The sequence below is a fragment of the Phacochoerus africanus genome, chromosome 2, assembly GCF_016906955.1.
Source record: "Phacochoerus africanus isolate WHEZ1 chromosome 2, ROS_Pafr_v1, whole genome shotgun sequence".
Taxonomy (NCBI): domain Eukaryota; kingdom Metazoa; phylum Chordata; class Mammalia; order Artiodactyla; family Suidae; genus Phacochoerus; species Phacochoerus africanus.
The window spans coordinates 238,365,532-238,382,821 of record NC_062545.1 but is presented as its reverse complement, the minus strand read 5'-3'; the positions used below and the strand labels follow the sequence as shown (position 1 = coordinate 238,382,821).

General features: G+C 45.0%; 1 protein-coding gene across 1 annotated transcript; it reads left to right on the top strand.

Annotated features, from left to right (window-relative positions):
- Nucleotides 1-6,116: 6,116 nt before the first annotated feature.
- Nucleotides 6,117-7,780, top strand: SIT1 (signaling threshold regulating transmembrane adaptor 1). The gene is made up of 5 exons (XM_047767868.1): nt 6,117-6,322; nt 6,431-6,566; nt 6,643-6,701; nt 6,812-6,873; nt 6,952-7,780. The coding sequence occupies exons 1-5, from the start codon at nt 6,253-6,255 to the stop codon at nt 7,183-7,185; spliced, it is 561 nt and encodes a 186-aa protein (XP_047623824.1). The 5' UTR covers nt 6,117-6,252; the 3' UTR covers nt 7,186-7,780.
- Nucleotides 7,781-17,290: the final 9,510 nt, after the last annotated feature.

The window sequence follows — 17,290 nt, the reverse complement described above, 5'->3', positions numbered from 1 at the left end:
CCTACCTAAAGAGACAAAATACCTATATTCTGAAAACTATAAGACACTGATGAAAGAAATCAAAGATGACACAAATAGATGGAAAGACATATCATGCTCTTGGATTGGAAGACTCAATGCTATCAAAATGACTATACTACCCAAGGCAATCTACAGATTCAACGCAATCACTATTAAATTACCAAGGACGTTTTTCACAGAACTCGAACAAAATAGTTTAAAGTTTGTTTGGAAGCACAAAAGACCCAGAATAGCCAAAGATAGCCTGAGAAAGAAAAATGGAGCTGAAAGAATCAGGCTCCCTGACTTCAGACTATACTACAAAGCAACAATCATCAAAACCATAAGGTACTGGCACAAAGACAGACATATAGATCAGTGGAACAGGATAGAAAGCCCGGAATTCTGTTTGTTTGTTTTAGCGATTCCCCTTTCCCACAATGGCTTCCTGTTTCCCTCCTCCACCTGGCAAGTGCCTAATTTGAACTCCGATTACCTGGGCTATAATCCTGCCTCCCCTACTTTGGGCAAATTACTTAATCTGTTTCCACTCAGGAATGGAGATAATGAGAGTTGTTATGATGAATAAATGGGGGTATTCCAAGAAAAGTGCTTAAAACTGTGATTTTAATTTGAGTAGCTACTATTTTGCCAGGCACTTGAGATTATATTATCTTTCTACCAGATATTCCGCTGCCTGCCACTCACCTCCTTTCTGCACAAAGACAACAGAATTTTCAAATCTTACTCACTGTATGTGCATGTTCTATACAGAACACTTAGGTCAACTTCTTATGCATTATTGCAGCTATTCTACTTTCTTCAAGTCATTACTATATGTCAATTATGTCTCAATAAAGCTGGAAAAATCCGTTTTAATTAAAATCAATGCAATTATAAAATGAAAATACTCTAGAATGTAAATTCCATGAGAGCAGGGGCCATAGCTCTTTTTTTAACCATGTTATTCCTATTGCCTAGCAGAGCACCTGGTGCTAACAGGCACTCAGTGAATCCTTTTTTTTTTTTTTCACTAATTTAAATTTTTATTGAATTATAGTTCATTTACAGTATTGTAGTAATTTCTGCTATACAGAAAAATGATTCAGTTATACATATACATATCCTTTTTTCCCCAGGTTTTTCCCATATAGGTTATTACAGAATATTGGGTACAATTCTCTGTGCTATACAGCAGGTCCTCGTTGATGATCCATTCCACATACAATATGCCAATGTGCCAATCCCATCAGTGAATCCTTGTTAAATGAAATTAATGTGTTCAAAACAACCCAACAGGCAAATATAAACTCTTCTAAAGAATGAAGAAACTAAGATTCAGGAAAGTTGTTAGTAATCAGGTAAGAGGCTGGGAAGAGATGTCAATGCTTTTTTTTTTTTTTTTTGTCTTTTTGCTGCTTCTTGGGCTGCTCCCACGGCATATGGAGGTTCCCAGGCTAGGGGTCGAATCGGAGCTGTAGCCACCGGCCTACGCCAGAGCCACAGCAACGCAGGATCCGAGCCGCGTCTGCAACCTACACCACAGCTCACGGCAACGCCGGATCGTTAACCCACTGAGCAAGGGCAAGGACCGAACCCACAACCTCATGGTTCCTAGTCGGATTCCTTAACCACTGCGCCACGACGGGAACTCCTCAATGCTTTTCTGTCAGTCTCTCTATCATCTGCCTCACAGCAACAGATACCAGAGCTCTTCCTGCTCCTTGCCTTCCAGGACTTCTCCAGGCCAACTTGGATAGTTTTCCTTCGTCCTGCTGCTGAAATTCAGCTGCCTCTGTACCTGATGCCAAAGAGAAGGGTGGAGACAGAGTTGGAGGAAACAGAAAAAGTAGCTTTAACTGCCAGGCGAAGATGGAACAGGGCAGGCTAGTGCCTCAAGGCCTTTGTCCTCCTTGGAGGGCATTAGTGAGGAGTCGTGTGGTGTTTGGGGAGCAGGCCATGCTCAGCTCGTGGACATTTTCCTGATTGGTTGCTGGCGAGGTAACTGGGAGTCAGCATCATCAACCTTCTGGTTCAAACTAGTCTGAGATCATTGTGCTTGTGGGCATCATACCCCTTGGGGGCTTCAGCATATGCAAAACAGCTCCAAGGACACAGCTCAGAATACTATCTATAGTCCTTGAGGAAGAACTAACAGTCCTTGACTTTGTTGAATGGCTAAACTATTATTACGTCTTGTTTTCCTCTTTCTATTTTCTCACTTCTCTGATTCTTTGACTACAGTTTTTCTATAGTCAAAAAGGCAGATGGAGGACGTGAGTGGGGGTCCATGCTGGGAAGACCTCATAGGGTCCTGCTCTGCGACAGCTCCACACTGTCTTTCAGCTGTCTAGGGCGCATGGGGTCATCTTTCTAATTACCCCCAGAGCTTTTTAAGGAAAGAAACTGTTATCCGCTCATATTTGTATATCCAGAGCTTGGCACACAAGCAAGCAATTGGTGTGTGTGTAGTAAATGAATGAGGTACACGTGTGTTAAATAAATGAACGAAATACAAGTAGGAGGAGGGCCAAAAAAAAAAAAAAAAAGAATTGCGTGTGTAACTTCTTGTCTTTCCAGAAAAGAACAGGGGCAGGGCACGGCAGGAGACACCTGCACTCAGGGGAGCTGTCACTTCTAGCAGACCACTCAGAGGCAGCAGCCTGGGTTGCAGAGCGGAGGAGTCCAAACCTTGACATAATCAATGTAAGTGGTTTGAGCTGGACAAACGCCCCTGGCTGATTTTTGTCTTTATGGAACTCGGACCTACTAGTCCCAGCTCTTCTGACTTTTTCCCAAAAAGGATCAACAAATCAGGATTTTAAAAACTGGAAATCTCTCAGTTTTAAAATGATGACGAAAGAGTTCCCGTTGTGGCTCAGTTATAACAAACCTGAGGATCCATGAGGATGCAGGTTCAATCCCTAGCCTCGCTTAGTGGGTTAGAGATCTGGCCTTGCTATGCTTAGGCTAGCATCTGTAGCTCCGATTTGACCCCTAGCGCGGGAATTTCCATATGCTTCGGGTGCGACCCTCAAAAGACAAAAAATGATGACGAGGAATCAGTGGCATACTTAGCATATTTAACACCTGGGTGGATCATTTTTAAAACGTCTCCTCTTCAGAGTTCCTGTTGTGGTGCAACGAAAATGAATCCAACTAGTAACCATGAGGTGTCGGGTTCAATCCCTGATCTCACTCAGTGAGTTAAGGATTGTGTGTTGGCATGAGCTGTGGCATAGGTAGCAGATGTGGCTTGGGATCCCATGTTGCTGTGGCTGTGGTGTAGGCCCATTCAGCTCCTAGCCTGGGAACCTCCATATGCGACAGGTGTAGCCCTAGAAAGACAAAAAAATTAAAAATATATAAGAAAGGGTAATGGGTTAACATTTCTTAGTTACAGTATTTTTTGAGAAATGAGCAAAAAATGTATACCTACATATTAACCTGAGTGGTGAATAATATTACTTTCTTTCTTTTCCTTATTTTTTTTTTTTTTTTGTTATCACTGAGCCATGGCAGGAACTCCACTAATTTTTTTAAAAAGTTAACTTCCGCAAATTTGTCAAAAGTAATTTTTGCATATTCATATTCAAGAGAAATATAGCTAGACTTGTCAGTCTTCACTCATAGTTGATTAAAGAGTATCTTTTATTTTTATTTTGAAAAATTTCTTTCAGGAGTTCCCTGTGTGGCACAGTGGCTTATTGATCTGGCTTGTCTCTGTGGAGGTGCCAGCTGGAGCCCCTGCCCAGAGCTGTGGGTTAACGATCCAGTGTTGTTGCAGCTCCCGCTCAGATTTGATCCTTGGCCAAGGGAACTTTCATATGCTGATGGTGTGGTGGAAAAAGAAAAAAAAGTTTCTTTCACAGGAAGCAACAGACAAAAAATTGCTAGGAAAAGAAAGTCTTAAACATAGGATGTCTGGGAGATATTCATAAAAATTCCACTTTACAATAAGTTCCAGAAATTTTCAATATAAGTAAAAATGATGTGGTCACCTAGAACAGAATTAAAGTAACTCAAGCTTAATTTGACTTTTCAATCACTATGCGATTATTGGTTTTTTTTTTTTGTTTGTTTGTTTTTTGTCTTTTTGCTATTTCTTTGGGCCGCTCCCACGGCATATGGAGGTTCCCAGGCTAGGGGTCGAATCGGAGCTGTAGCCACCGGCCTACGCCAGAGCCACAGCAATGCGGGATCCAAGCCGCGTCTGCAACCTACACCACAGCTCACGGCAACGCCGGATCATTAACCCACTGAGCAAGGGCAAGGACCGCACCCGCAACCTCATGGTTCCTAGTCGGATTCCTTAACCACTGCGCCACGACGGGAACTCCTATTGTTTATTTTAAATCTACTGGTTAAATGCAGGAATATGTAGTATCATAGGAGTTGGAGACAAAAACTGCGGCCAAATCAAAGAACAATTCCAAATTTTAAATTTTTTAAATTATTTTTTTACAGCCTCACCCCCAGCATATGGAAGTTCTCGAGCCAGGGACTGAATCCGAGCTGCAGCTGCCGGATCCTTTAACCTACTGCACAGGGTGGGAGATCGAACCCAAAACTCCAGTGACCCGAGCCACTGCAGTTGGGTTTTTAACCCACTGCACCATGGTGGGAACTCCAATTCCAAATTTTTAAGAACTAATTCTAGATATAAAAACACATGTAGATGAACCTGCATCCTCTGTTCCCTGCCATGGGATTCAAAGGTTTGGAGAGAAAAGGCAGACATCCTGTGGCATCCTGCTTATGATAGGAGCAAGTTGTATAACTAGGAGTTCTACAGATGAACTTCCATTTTGTAGATTACAATACAAATGTGCTCATTTGAAGCTTATATAGTATTAAAACTCATCAGTAACCACAGCAAGTTAAGAACGTAGATCTACAAAATATTTTTCTGAAAGGAATACTTTGTCATTGACCTTTTTTAGAATCGCTAGAACATGGCGATAAAAAGAAGACTGACTTTGGAGTTCCCACTGTGGCTCAGCAGAAATGAATCCGACTAGTATCCATGAGGATGCAGGTGCGATCCCTGCCTCGATCAGTGGGTTAAGGATCCAGCATTTCCGTGAGCTGTGGTGTAGGGCACAGACATGGCTCAGATTTGGCGTTGCTGTGGCTGTGGTGTAGGCCAGCAGCTGTAGCTCTGACTGGACCCCTAGCCTGGGAACTTCCACATGCTGCAGGTGTGGCCCCCAAAAGAAAAAAAAAATCTTTGAGACTGATTTTTAGTCAGTTTTCGTTTGAAATTCTCTGCAGACAATACCCTCTTACCGCCTGCAACTGGAGGGGGCAGGACCTCTCCTGCCACCCCCATCCTTGGCACACCACTGCAATGATTCAAAAAAAAAAATTTAAGCATTGTATGGGCCAGACAAAACATTTCTCTGACCTCTGGTGTAAGGTTTGTATTTGGAACTTAAAATCCTCTTCCCACATCAATAGCCTCCCATGTGGTTGGGCTGTCTCTGGGCAGGGCAGGTACTCCTTTGCTCCCTGAAGGGAAGAAGTGGAAGGCAGGGCTGTTTCCCAGGCAAGGACTGGGACAGAGGTTTCTTTAATTCAACTTTTGAGATAGACAGTTTGGATGAAGTGGCCCAGGAGGAGGGAATTAAGCTTCCTCTATCCTCCAAACTATTATACCAGTAATAACAGACAAGTGTCATCTTAACATATGCCCCAGGGAGTCAGCCTTAGGGTGTGGTAGGATTGTAGGCACCAGGGGGCCTCCTCACCCCACTCCACTTTATAGCACGCTCACTGAGGACTACATCCTTTGTTCCCTGCCATGGGATTCAAAGGTTTGGAGAGAAAAGGCAGACATCCTGTGGCAGAAAGGAATCTCATAAGGCCTGGCTTTCTTGTCTTGTTGGTCCTGCCTCATTGTACTTCTGCCCACCTCAGGGTCACGACCTCACCTGCCCAGTTGCTCAGCTAACTCAGGCTTGCCTCCTCTCTGGCTGAAGTGGGTACAGGGCCACGCCGGGGGCGGGGGGGGGGGGGGCGGAAGCTTAGGAGCTGCTGGGTGGCTGGCGCAGGTGCAGGCACAGGGCGGTGTCTTTGTTCTTTCACTCATCCCTCCCCTCCCCCTTCCTCCCCGGAAACCAGCGACTTGGCCACTGCCACCGGTACTGGAGATGCTGCGCTGTGGAGGCCAGGCTCAGGGAGGGGTGGGAGTAAAGGGGGCTGCTGCAGCTGTCAAGCCATAAATCAGGCTGACCCTCGACTCTGGGCAAGATGGCAAATCCAGCTTCCACACCAGCAGTCCCGAGCAGAGGTCATAACTGCACGGATCTGTTAGCACTTGGTGAGCTGGGCGGGGCAGGGGCAGGGGTCACGTGGCCCTATGTCCCACCTGCTGGGACCTGGAGGGTTAGGCTGGGCAGTAAGAGCCCCCGTCCTCTCACATCCACAGGAATCCCCTCTGTGATCACGGCCTGGGGACTGTGGGCCATCTTAGGGGCTGTGACGCTGCTACTTCTCATCTCGCTGGCTGTGCACTTGTCCCAGTGGACTAGAGGCCAGAGCAGGAGGCATCCAGGACCGGGAAGGTGAGTAGCGGACAACAGAAATGGGTTGATGCCCCTTACCACAAAGTCCCCTGATCCCCTAAATTCTGTGTTGCAGGTCTGGTGAGTCTGTGGATGAAGTCCCTCTGTATGGGAACCTGCATTATCTGCAGACAGGTAGGAAGGTGACAGAGGGAAGGGGCACAGTGGCCATGTCCTGGGTGGGTGGGATGAAGAGGTGCAGGGGGAGGACCAAGAAGTGACCAGATTCCTGTTGCCTGTCCTAGGACGGCTGTCTCAAGAACCAGGGCCAGACCAACAGGAACCAACACCTGGAAGCTCTGCCAGGGTGAGTCAGTTGTGGCGGGAAGAAGTGGGGGATTTTTTTCAAGGGTCCAGTGAACTTCTAACAGCCTTGCATCTCCAGGCTGCAGAAGAGGTGATGTGCTATACCAGTCTGCAGCTGCGGCCTCCTCAGGGCCGGATCCCCAGCCCTGCAAGCCCCATCAAGTACTCAGAGGTGGTGCTGGACTCTGAGCCAGAGCCCCAGGCTTCAGGTCCTGAGCCGGAGCTCTACGCCTCAGTGTGTGCCCAGACCCGCAGAGCCCGGGCTTCCTTTCCAGACCAGGCCTACGCCAACAGCCAGCCTGCACCCAGCTGAGATGGAGGGCCTGGCACACTGGGGCACCCATCTCCCCCACCTCCTCTGTTGCAGGGGTTACTGCTACCCTGTCTGAGGTGTGACTGTTTTCCAACTCCCCCTGAAGACAAGCAGCCATTGCCTAGTCACAAGGGGGGGTGTTCCCTTAATTTCTTATCTGAGTTGTGACCGACCCATCTCAGAGGAATGGCAGGCCCCCAGCTTCTTGACAATGGAGGAAGCAAAGGCAGTGGCCTCCTCCCCACCCCTTTTTTTTCATCTATTCCTCCCAACCCCCAAACTCCCAGGTTTTCAGTCCTCCTTCCGGAGTTTAACCAGATGCTCCCCACTCTGGCTGCCTCATGGTCTGTGCTGATGCCTCAGTGTCTCCTCAGCCACAGGAAGTAGGCAGTGGGGGAGGGGGTTAAGAGCCTGAGAGGATATGTATGGGTATCCTGCTCAGGATCCCACAAGCTGGAGGGAACCCACTGAACTGAAGAACCCAAGCTTGATTTCTGGTTTGAGAACCCTGGCAAAATACCAGTGTCTATCCTGTTGTTCTCTGTCATGTCCCCAAGTTTTTAAATAAAACTTCTGAAAAAATGTTTAGATTTTACCTAGAGAGCTGCACACCTGCAATAGGTCCCATATGGTGGGGATGTGAACTTTGGTCTCTGGGTGCGTCTACCTGAGAGAGAGGCGTCGAAAGGGCCCTCAGCATCAGTGCTGCAGGGGTGGGTGCCAAGGGTGGAGGAAGGAGCCCAGCCGCTTCTAGAATATTCCCCAGGATTTGCACGCAAAGCCTCCCCACTCCCATCACCCGGGGTTTGCAAGCTTCCCAGCTTCTGACCTGCCTTCCCTGGGGCCGTCACCCACAGCAGATCTCGGCCATTTCTCCCTTCCATCTCTGCAGATCGCCTGACCTTTGTAGATCTCTTGACAAAGTTTACTAAGACTTGAGCAGAAGAAAGGGGAAGCTGAGGCTTTTACGTCCAAACTCCTCTCCTTCCCGCTTAAGAGTCACGGAAAGAAAAACAAACAAAAAACCCCCCACAAAACCACAGAGCTTGAGATCAGCCTGGTGGTACCAATCAGAAGGGGGACGGACGGACGGACGGACACACACGCACACACACACTCTAACCCAAATGCCCCAGACCTTCCTGGACCTCTGAGGACCCCAACTGGGCCTCCCCAGAAGAGGCCCCTGTGGCGGTTAAGGGCGGGCAGCTGGGGCTGTGTGGGAGGGAAGGTGGCTTTAGGGGCGGGCACCGGATGCGGGGAACCACTGGCAGCGCCATGTGGGGTTCTGAGCGCTGCTGGGCTTAAGATGGTTCAGTGTGTCCCCTCCCTGGGAGAACCTGACTCTAGAAGAACCAGGAGCTGGAGTCCTGCCCACCTTCTAGGACAAGCCCGGAACCGCAGCCAAAGTTTCAAACGCCCCCAATCCAGGCTGCAGACCTCCCTCTCGGCAGGGCTCCGCGGTGCCCGCCGCTTCGCCTCGCTCAGGACTGAGCCCCGAGCGCCCCCTCCTGACACCACGCGGCCTGGCCCCCGCCTCTGCGCAGACGTCGTGCGGCCCGGCCCGCAGCCTGCGGGGAGAGGGAGTCTCTCCCCGGACTTCTCCGAGCTCTGGGCAGCTGGTTGTCAGAGCCGCCGCCTCCCGCGTTCGCGGAATGGAGAGGACTCACTGTTTGAAGTTGGGTGCGATGTGAACTTGGTTTTCCTTTCAGTTCCCAAAGCCTGAATCCTCTGCCTTCTCTCCCTTACCACCCTTGAATTTTTCTTACCTTCTTACTTCACCCATCATTGAGGCTCGTGGCTCCTGGACTAGCCTAGGCCCCCAGGATTGAACGCCCAGGACTGTGCCAACTTATTAATTGATCCCTGCGTCCAGGGAGCTAAGTAGGAGTAGCCAGACCCCGCCTCAGACACCTTCTAGGGGCCCCTTGGCCACACCTCGCTAGCTGGTCACCGCTCACGAAATACCTGGTAGTCCTCTCCCCTTCCACAGCTCCAGGTGCTTTCTTTATCGGCTTTCCTTCACTCACTGCTATCTGTTTCCAGCCAGAAGAAACGCCCTGTTCCAGGCAAATGTCCAGGGGCCCCAGCTCTCCCCCTCTTCCTGAGATCCCAACTGGGAGGACAGGGTTAAGTTCAAGATGTGAAGAGGCAGGGTCTTTGGGACAGTCAAAGGCTCAATGATGAAACATTCTTAAGGAATTACTTACAGGTGGGAAGGGGGCCTTGGAAAGCCTTCAGCCAAGGCCACTGCAAAGTTGGCTTTGCTCTGCACTCTGTCAGGATGAGTCTCAAGTGGAACTCCTGTTGTAGTTCAGCGGGTTAAGGACCCCACATGCTCTCTGTGAGGGTCTGGGCACGCAGTTGGATTCCTAGCCTTGCTCAGTGGGTTAAGGGGTGGGCTTTGGCATAAGCTGCTGCATAGGTCAAAGATGCTGCTGGGATCCCATGTTGCCATTGCCAGACTATGGCCTAAGCCACAGCTGCAGTTCTGATTTGATTCCATATACTGCAGGTGTGGTGGTAAAAAGAAAAAAAAAAAAAGTTAAGTCTAAACTTCCAAGCTGATTTTGGGTATAAAGGAGAGAAACAAAGCTGGGACATGGAGACCAAGTCTTAATGACTTCATTTGAAACTGTGGATCCAGCCACCCCCAGAGCTAGACCAGACTCCTGAACTTTTTGATTATGTAAGCTAATAAATTCATTTTTTCTGTTAAGTCAAACTAAATTAATTAGATTTTCTATATCTTGTAACCACGAGTTCTAATTCTGTGGGAGAAAAGACCAGCTGAGCTGACCAGGACCAGCTGAAGATGCTAAACCTTTGAGATCTTTCCTTATCCCTCAGCCTCCACCAGCCACCCTCCTCTGATTTACTTAAATGTGTTATCATGCCATAGGAGCCTAAGAGATTTCTGCTTGCTGTGTAAATTAACCTAGTCTCTTGTCAAGCTCTTACATTTCTAGCATAGAATAGCTGGAAGGAAGCTGACAGATCTGACCCAAACTTATACCCACTGCAGGAACCACCATGAGCTTCTTAAACACTCCCAGAGACAGGGAGCTCACTACCTTACCAAATTTTTTTTTTCCAATTTTTTTTTTTTTCTTTTTGGTCTTTTGTCTTTTTAGGGCTGCACTTGGGACATATGGAGGTTCCCAGGTTAGGGGTCAAGTTGGAGCTGTAGCTGCTGGCCCTGCCATAGGCGCAGCAACTCAGGATATGAGCCACATCTGTGACCTACACCACAGCTCATGGCAACACCAGATCCTTAGCCCACTGAGCAAGGCCAGGAATTGAATCCACGACCTCATGGTTCCTAGTCAGATTCGCTTCCACTGCACCACAACGGGAACGCCTGTCCAGAGTCTCTCTTAAAGTGAAATGAATATAGTAGCAGCAACAAATAGTGGGGACCCATCTCTTTATTGAATACTAAATCTACAGGGCCTTTGTTGGCAAAGAATACAACAAAGGGGACCTCGGTAACAGGAGGATGTGGTTCTTCACACTCCTGCTCCTGTAGTCTTGTGACTCAGATATTATGCCTCCTTTTTTTTTTTCTCTCTCTTTTTCAGCTGCCCCTGCAGCTACAACCACAGCCTCAGCAACACAAGATCCTTAACCCACTGGGCCGGCTGGAACTCCCTCTCTGTCTCTTAGTTGCAAATTGCTTCCCACTTTGCTAACTTGCTTTTCCACCCCTTTATATTCCGTGCTTCACATTTCTGCTTCCTCACTCCAACATTATATTTCCTACTTGGTCTCATGACTTCAGTTAAATGTTTTAATTATAGGCATAGTGTGAGGACATGGTAAAAGAAAAACAAAACAGTGGTTCTCAACCATACATGACTTCTCCATTCCACTCCCCACCCCAGGACATTTGGCAATATCCAGAGACATTTTTGGCTGTCACAGCTGGAGAGGAAGTGCCATTGGTATATAGTAGTTAGAGGCCAGGGATGCACCTAAACATTCTACAACACACAGATCAGACACTCACAACAAAGAATTTCTGGCTCCAAAAGTTAAAGGTGCCAAAGTTGAGGCAGAAAAAACAAAGTGAAAGGCTATGCTCCAACCTCATTCCTACACTCAGTTGTAGTTCCCAGAGGCACCTACTATTAATGGCTTCTGTTTTTTAGCCTTTTGGTAAATATCACTGTATCTGTCAATAATACTTAGACTGCTCAGATTGAGGGGATTCTGGACGTGTGGCACCCTACTGAAGCCTCCACACCCCTCTGGCAATTCCCAGCTACAGGTGATAAACTTTAAGTGGGCTCTTCTGAACTCTTGGCTGAGATAATTCCCCACAGACAGGTTTCTGAAGAATAGCCTCAGAGCCAAGAACAAGGACCTTGGGAAAGGCAGCAAGTCCCAGAAACGGCCTGCTTCCTAAGAACAATGCATGGTTTCGCTGAATTTCCCTCACTCTCCAAAAAACTAATGGTGGATTAACTTTCTCAGTTCTTGAAGGTGAGAGAGTGCAGACAAACCAGAGGGCAGAGAGGCCTGCTGAAGGAAACAGATGAACCTCTGACTGAAAAAAAATGAGAGCTGGGAGGAGATAGGTGTGAAGGTCAAACACAAAAGATTTCCCTGAACCGAAAAATGTGATATTTGAACTAAAAATGTCCATAGATAAATCAAAGGAGAGGACAGACACTGCTAAAACTCAAAAACAGTTCTAGAAATCAAATGAAATATCTTGTACAGCAGAAATTAACATGACATTGTAAATCAACTTACTTCAATAAACAAACAGGGAGTTCCTGTCCTGGCACAGCGGAAACGAATCTGACTAGGAACCATGAGGTTGCAGGTTCGATCCCTGGCCTCACTCAGTGGGTTAAGGATCTGGTGTTTCCATGAGCTGTGGTGTAGGTAGCAGACATGGCTCAGATCTGGCGTTGCTGTGGCTGTGATGTAGCCTGGCAGCAACAGCTCCAACTGGACCCCTTGGACCCCTAGCCTGGGAACCTCCATATGCTGCGGGTGCAGCCCTTAAAAAAAAAAAAGACAAAAATAAATAAATAAATAAACAGATGAAGTATCTCAAAACAGGTAACAAAAATATGCAGATGTAAATCATGTGGTGAAAGATAGGAAACTGGAACACACCCAGGAGACTTAACTGCAAATTCTAAGAGTTCCTGGAAAAAAGGAACAAGAGAGGTCATAATTAAGTAATAGATGAAATTTCCCTGAGCTGAAGAATGTGTTACAAATTGGATTGACAGAAAAAAACACACATTTATCAAGGCAGTCGAAAGGCACAAAATTCCAGTTTTTAGACAAATAAATACTAGAAATGTAATGTACATAACATGATAAATATAATTAACACTGCTGTATGTTAATCTTTGAAAGTTGTTGAGAGTAAATCTTAAGTTCTCATCACAAGAAAAACATTTTTTCTATTTTTTAAATTTCATATTTTTATGAGATGATGGTCCCTAAACTTGTTGCAATAATCATTTCATGCTGTAAGTCAAATTATTATGCTATACACCTTAAAGTTATAAGTGCTGCATGTCAATTATATCTTAGTAAAACTAGAACAAAAAAACACATACCTAGCCATATACAGGTTAAAATTCCTCTGCTTTAAAGGATATGGGAAATCTTACACATTTTCAGTCAGAAAGAAAGTTCTTTCTTCCTATCTGGTACCCCGAAAGTTAAAAGACAGCAAAACTCTCTTACACTGTTAAAAGGTCTGCAACCCAGAACCAGGCAAGGAAGGAAGATATCTGAAGATTCGCAAAAATCACTCACCTGAGAAATACTCTGAAGACTCTAATGAAATAAAAAATGAATCGGAACAGAGATTTTAAGATGGAGAAGATGACGAGAAGAGGAAAGAAAGCAGTGGGGAGCAACGAACCATGATCTATATATTTATATCTACACCTCTATGTATTTATAACATGTAATAAAAATGCTAAATAAGGACTCTTGAAACAGATGGAACACTGCGAGGGAAATTCTAATAAAGACTAAATGATCGCAATAAAACTCTAGAGGTGGGGATAGGGGAAGGTTTGTGTTCCAGGACCTAAGGGGAGAGGGGTTGGGAGGCAGAAATGGGAGGGGGAGGGGGAGCGAAAATGACCTAAAGGCCATATATTATTGGGGTGTGGAGGAAGTGGAAGATAAGAGTATGAAGGAAATAGCTGTTCTGTTTTCACACACTAGAAGAGCCACATGTGCTTTATTTAAGAGAGGAGGGCAAGTAATGGTAACTACAAATAGAACGATAACCTCCAAATAACAAGGGAGGAAGTGGGATGAGCAGTCATTCATTCAATCCAGCAAAGGTAAAGAAGAGTTCAAATAATGTTAAGAAATTTAAGAAAAAGATGGAAATAATAATCAAATACATCATTTATTACAGTAAATATGATTGGCCTGAATTCTTCCATTAGAAGGCTGTTAGACTTTGTTATAAATCAAATTCTGGCCCCTATTATTTTTCTTAATATGCACTTAAGGAGTTCCCGTCATGGCTCAGTGGTTAATGAATCCGACTAGGAACCATGAGATTGTGGGTTTGATCCCTGGCCTCGCTCAGTGGGTTAAGGATCCGGTGTTGCCATGAGCTGTGGTGTAGGTTGCAGACACGGCTTGGATCTCGCGTTGCTGTGGCTGTGGGTGTAGGCCAGCGGCTACAGCTCCGAATCGACGCCTAGCCTGGGAACCTCCATATGCTGCGGGAGCAGCCCTAGAAAGGGCAAAAAGACAACAAAATAAAACAAAATAAAAAATAAAAATATATTCACTTAAGGTGTTCTCTTGCGGTGCAGCAGGTTGGGAATCCAGTATCCTCACTGCAGTGGCTTGGGTTGTTGCTGTGGCTTGGGTTTGATCCCTGGCCCAGGAATTTCCACATGCAGAGGGAGGGGCATGGCCAAAAAAACAAACAAAACACAACTAAAGTGATAAAGAAACTTTCAAAATAAAGGTGTGGGAAAAGGATACTAGGCAGATAAGAAAGCAGTGGTAATGCTGATATTCAACAAAGGGAATTCAAGTTTAAAGCTGAAATTGGTGTGGGGACTGCTAACAAAGGGGTAGGAGAGAACTTTTGGGGTGATGCATCTTGATTGTGGTGTTGGTTACATGGCCAAATACATTTGGCAAAACTCATAGGATTGTACACTTAAAACTGATAAAAAAAATTTAATGTATATAAAAAATGTAATTATAAAAATTGCAATACAGTAAAACTGGCTTTTAAAAAGAACAAAATTGGAGTTCCCATTGTGGCTCAGCAGTAACAGATCCAACTAGGATGCATGAAGACTCGGGTTTGATCCCGGGCCTCCATCAGTGGGTTAAGGAACCAGTGTGGCCCTGAGCTGTGGTGTAGGTTGAAAACCTGCCTTGGTTCCCGAGTTGATGTGGCTGTGGCTTGGGCCTGCAGCTACAGCTCTGATTCAGCCCCTAGCCTGGGAACTTCCATATGCCACAGGTTTGACCCTAGAAAGACAAAAATAAAATAAAAAGAGCAAACTTACTGTGTTCGCAAAACTTAAATGCTGAATGAGAAAATAGCGTAATGCCAGAAACCTTCTCAATTACCTTGTATCATATTTTATATCCCTGAAAAAATAAAGGGAATATTTTCTTCAAAAAATTATAAAAAGTAAATCTGACTAGAAATCATGAGGTTGCAGGTTTGATCCCTGGCCTTGCTCAGTGGGTTAAGGATACAGCATTGCCGTGAGCTGTGGTGTAGGTTGCAGATGTGGCTAGGATCTGGCGTTGCTGTGGCTGTGGCTTAGGCCAGCAGCTGTACCTCCGATTAGACCCCTAGCCTGGGAACCTCCATATGCTGTGAGTGTGGCCCTAAAAAGCAAAAATAAAAAAATAAATAAAAAGAACAAGAAAAGAAACCAAAAATTAATTATGAAATAACAAAAGCTGATGTGAATGGAATGGAATATATATATATTATGATATATATTAAATCATACTATAATATATAGAATGAAAAATACTAAAAAATATACTTTTAAAAAAAGTTCTTTAAAGGGCTAATAAAATAGGGAAACTTCTTGCAAGCCCAAGTAAGGAGAAAAAAGAGAGTAAAAATAGAAAAGATTAGTTATGAGAAAGAAAACATTATTACAGATAGAAGAGAGTATAAAAGGATTATGAAGAAAGTCTGAGTTGGAGTTCCCACTGTGGGGAACAGGATACAGTATTGCTACAGCTGTGGCACAAGTCGAAGCTCTGGCTTGTAGATTCAGGCCCTGGCCAGGGAACTTCCATATGCTGTAGGTATGGCCAAAAAAGAAAATTTTTTAAAAGCACAACTTAAAATTCCTTGGCAACCAATTTTAAAATTTAGAGGAAATGGATACATTTCAGGAAAAAAATATAAATGATCTAAATTGACCCCCCCAAAAGAGGAAAGTTTGAATAGCTCAAGTCATCTTAGAGAAAACTGGACCAGAAAGGTGATCAGGGATCTACTCTTTTTTTAAATTTTTTTTTTTTTTGGTCTATTGTCCTTTTTTTAGGGCCGCATCCACAGCATATGGAAGTTCCCAGGCTAGTGGTCCAATTGGAGCTACAGCTGCCAGCCTACGCCACAGCCACGGCAACACCAGATCCAAGCCATGTCTTCGACCTACACCACAGCTCACGGCAATACCAGATCCTTAACCCACTGAGCGAGGCTAGGGATCAAACCTGCAACCTCATGGTTCCTAGTCGGATCCGTTTCTGCTGCGCCACGACGGGAACCCCAGGGATCTACTTTTAGAAAAGACTGTTTTCAAATAGTGCCATAGCTGAGCTCTATCTAAACTTCAAGAGTAATTTCCATGCCATTTAAAGTAGTCAAGACTGGAGTTCCCGTCGTGGCCCAGTGGTTAACAAATCCAACTAGGAACCATGAAGTCGGGGGTTCGATCCCTGTCCTTGTTCAGTGGGCATAGGATCCGGCGTTGCCATGAGCTTGTGGTGTAGGTTGCAGACTCGGCTCACATCCCGTGGTGCTGTGGCTCTGGCATAGGCCGGTGGCTACAGCTCCACTTAGATCCCTAGCCTGCGAACCTCCATATGCCACCGGAGCGGCCCTAGAAAAGACAATAAATAAATAAATAAATAAAGTAGTTGAGACTATAGAATAAGACTCCCATATTTAATATATAGAGTGACCATAACAATATCATTCCTCATAAAAACTATGTAAAAAAGAAGAAAACTGTTTAAATACAATTAGGACTTTTTACTAAACCCTAACAGCAAATACTGTTCTCAATAGTCAAACACTAAAGCACTTTATAAAAAGAAAAATTTAGATAGAATGCCTGGTATTTTCCTTATTATTTAACATATCTTGGAAGTTTTACCAAATGGAGTAAGACAAGAAGGGGAATTGTTATATTATCTGAAAAATTATATAGCTATATGTTTTGCTGATATGATCATATCAAAAAATTCAAGACTTTAGTAAAAAAAACTCAAGTAAAAGGACATTATAATTTGGGAGTTCCTATCGTGGCTCAGTGGAAACGAATTTGACTAGCATCCATGGGGATGCAGGTTCGACCCCTGGCCTCATCCAGCGAGTTAAGGATCCCATGTTGCCATGAATTGTGGTGTAGGTTGCAGATGTGGCTCGGATCCTGAGTTGCTGTGGCTGTGGCGTAGGCCAGCAGCTGTAGCTCTGGTTCGATCCCTAGCCTGGGAACTTCCAGGCCTAAAAAGACAAAAACAAACAAACAAACAAAAAGATATTACCATTTGGAAAGTTGACTGGACGTAAGATAAATATAATGAAAATAAACTGCTTTTTTTCCTATTCCAGCAATAGGCATCTCATATTGAGAATAGGAAAAATATTCAATTTATATTTAGAAAATTATAAAATTCTTAGGATAATAACTGTTAACAGTCACCATAATGCCATGCACTATTCTGTGCAATCCTCCAACACCCTCTTCGGATGGATTACTATTATCATTCTTATTTTGCAGAAAAGAACACTGAGGAATAGAGTGATTTACCCCAGATCATTAGCTGTTTGAAACCTCCATGCTATGGTATGTCATTTTGTAAAAATTGAGATATAATTGACATA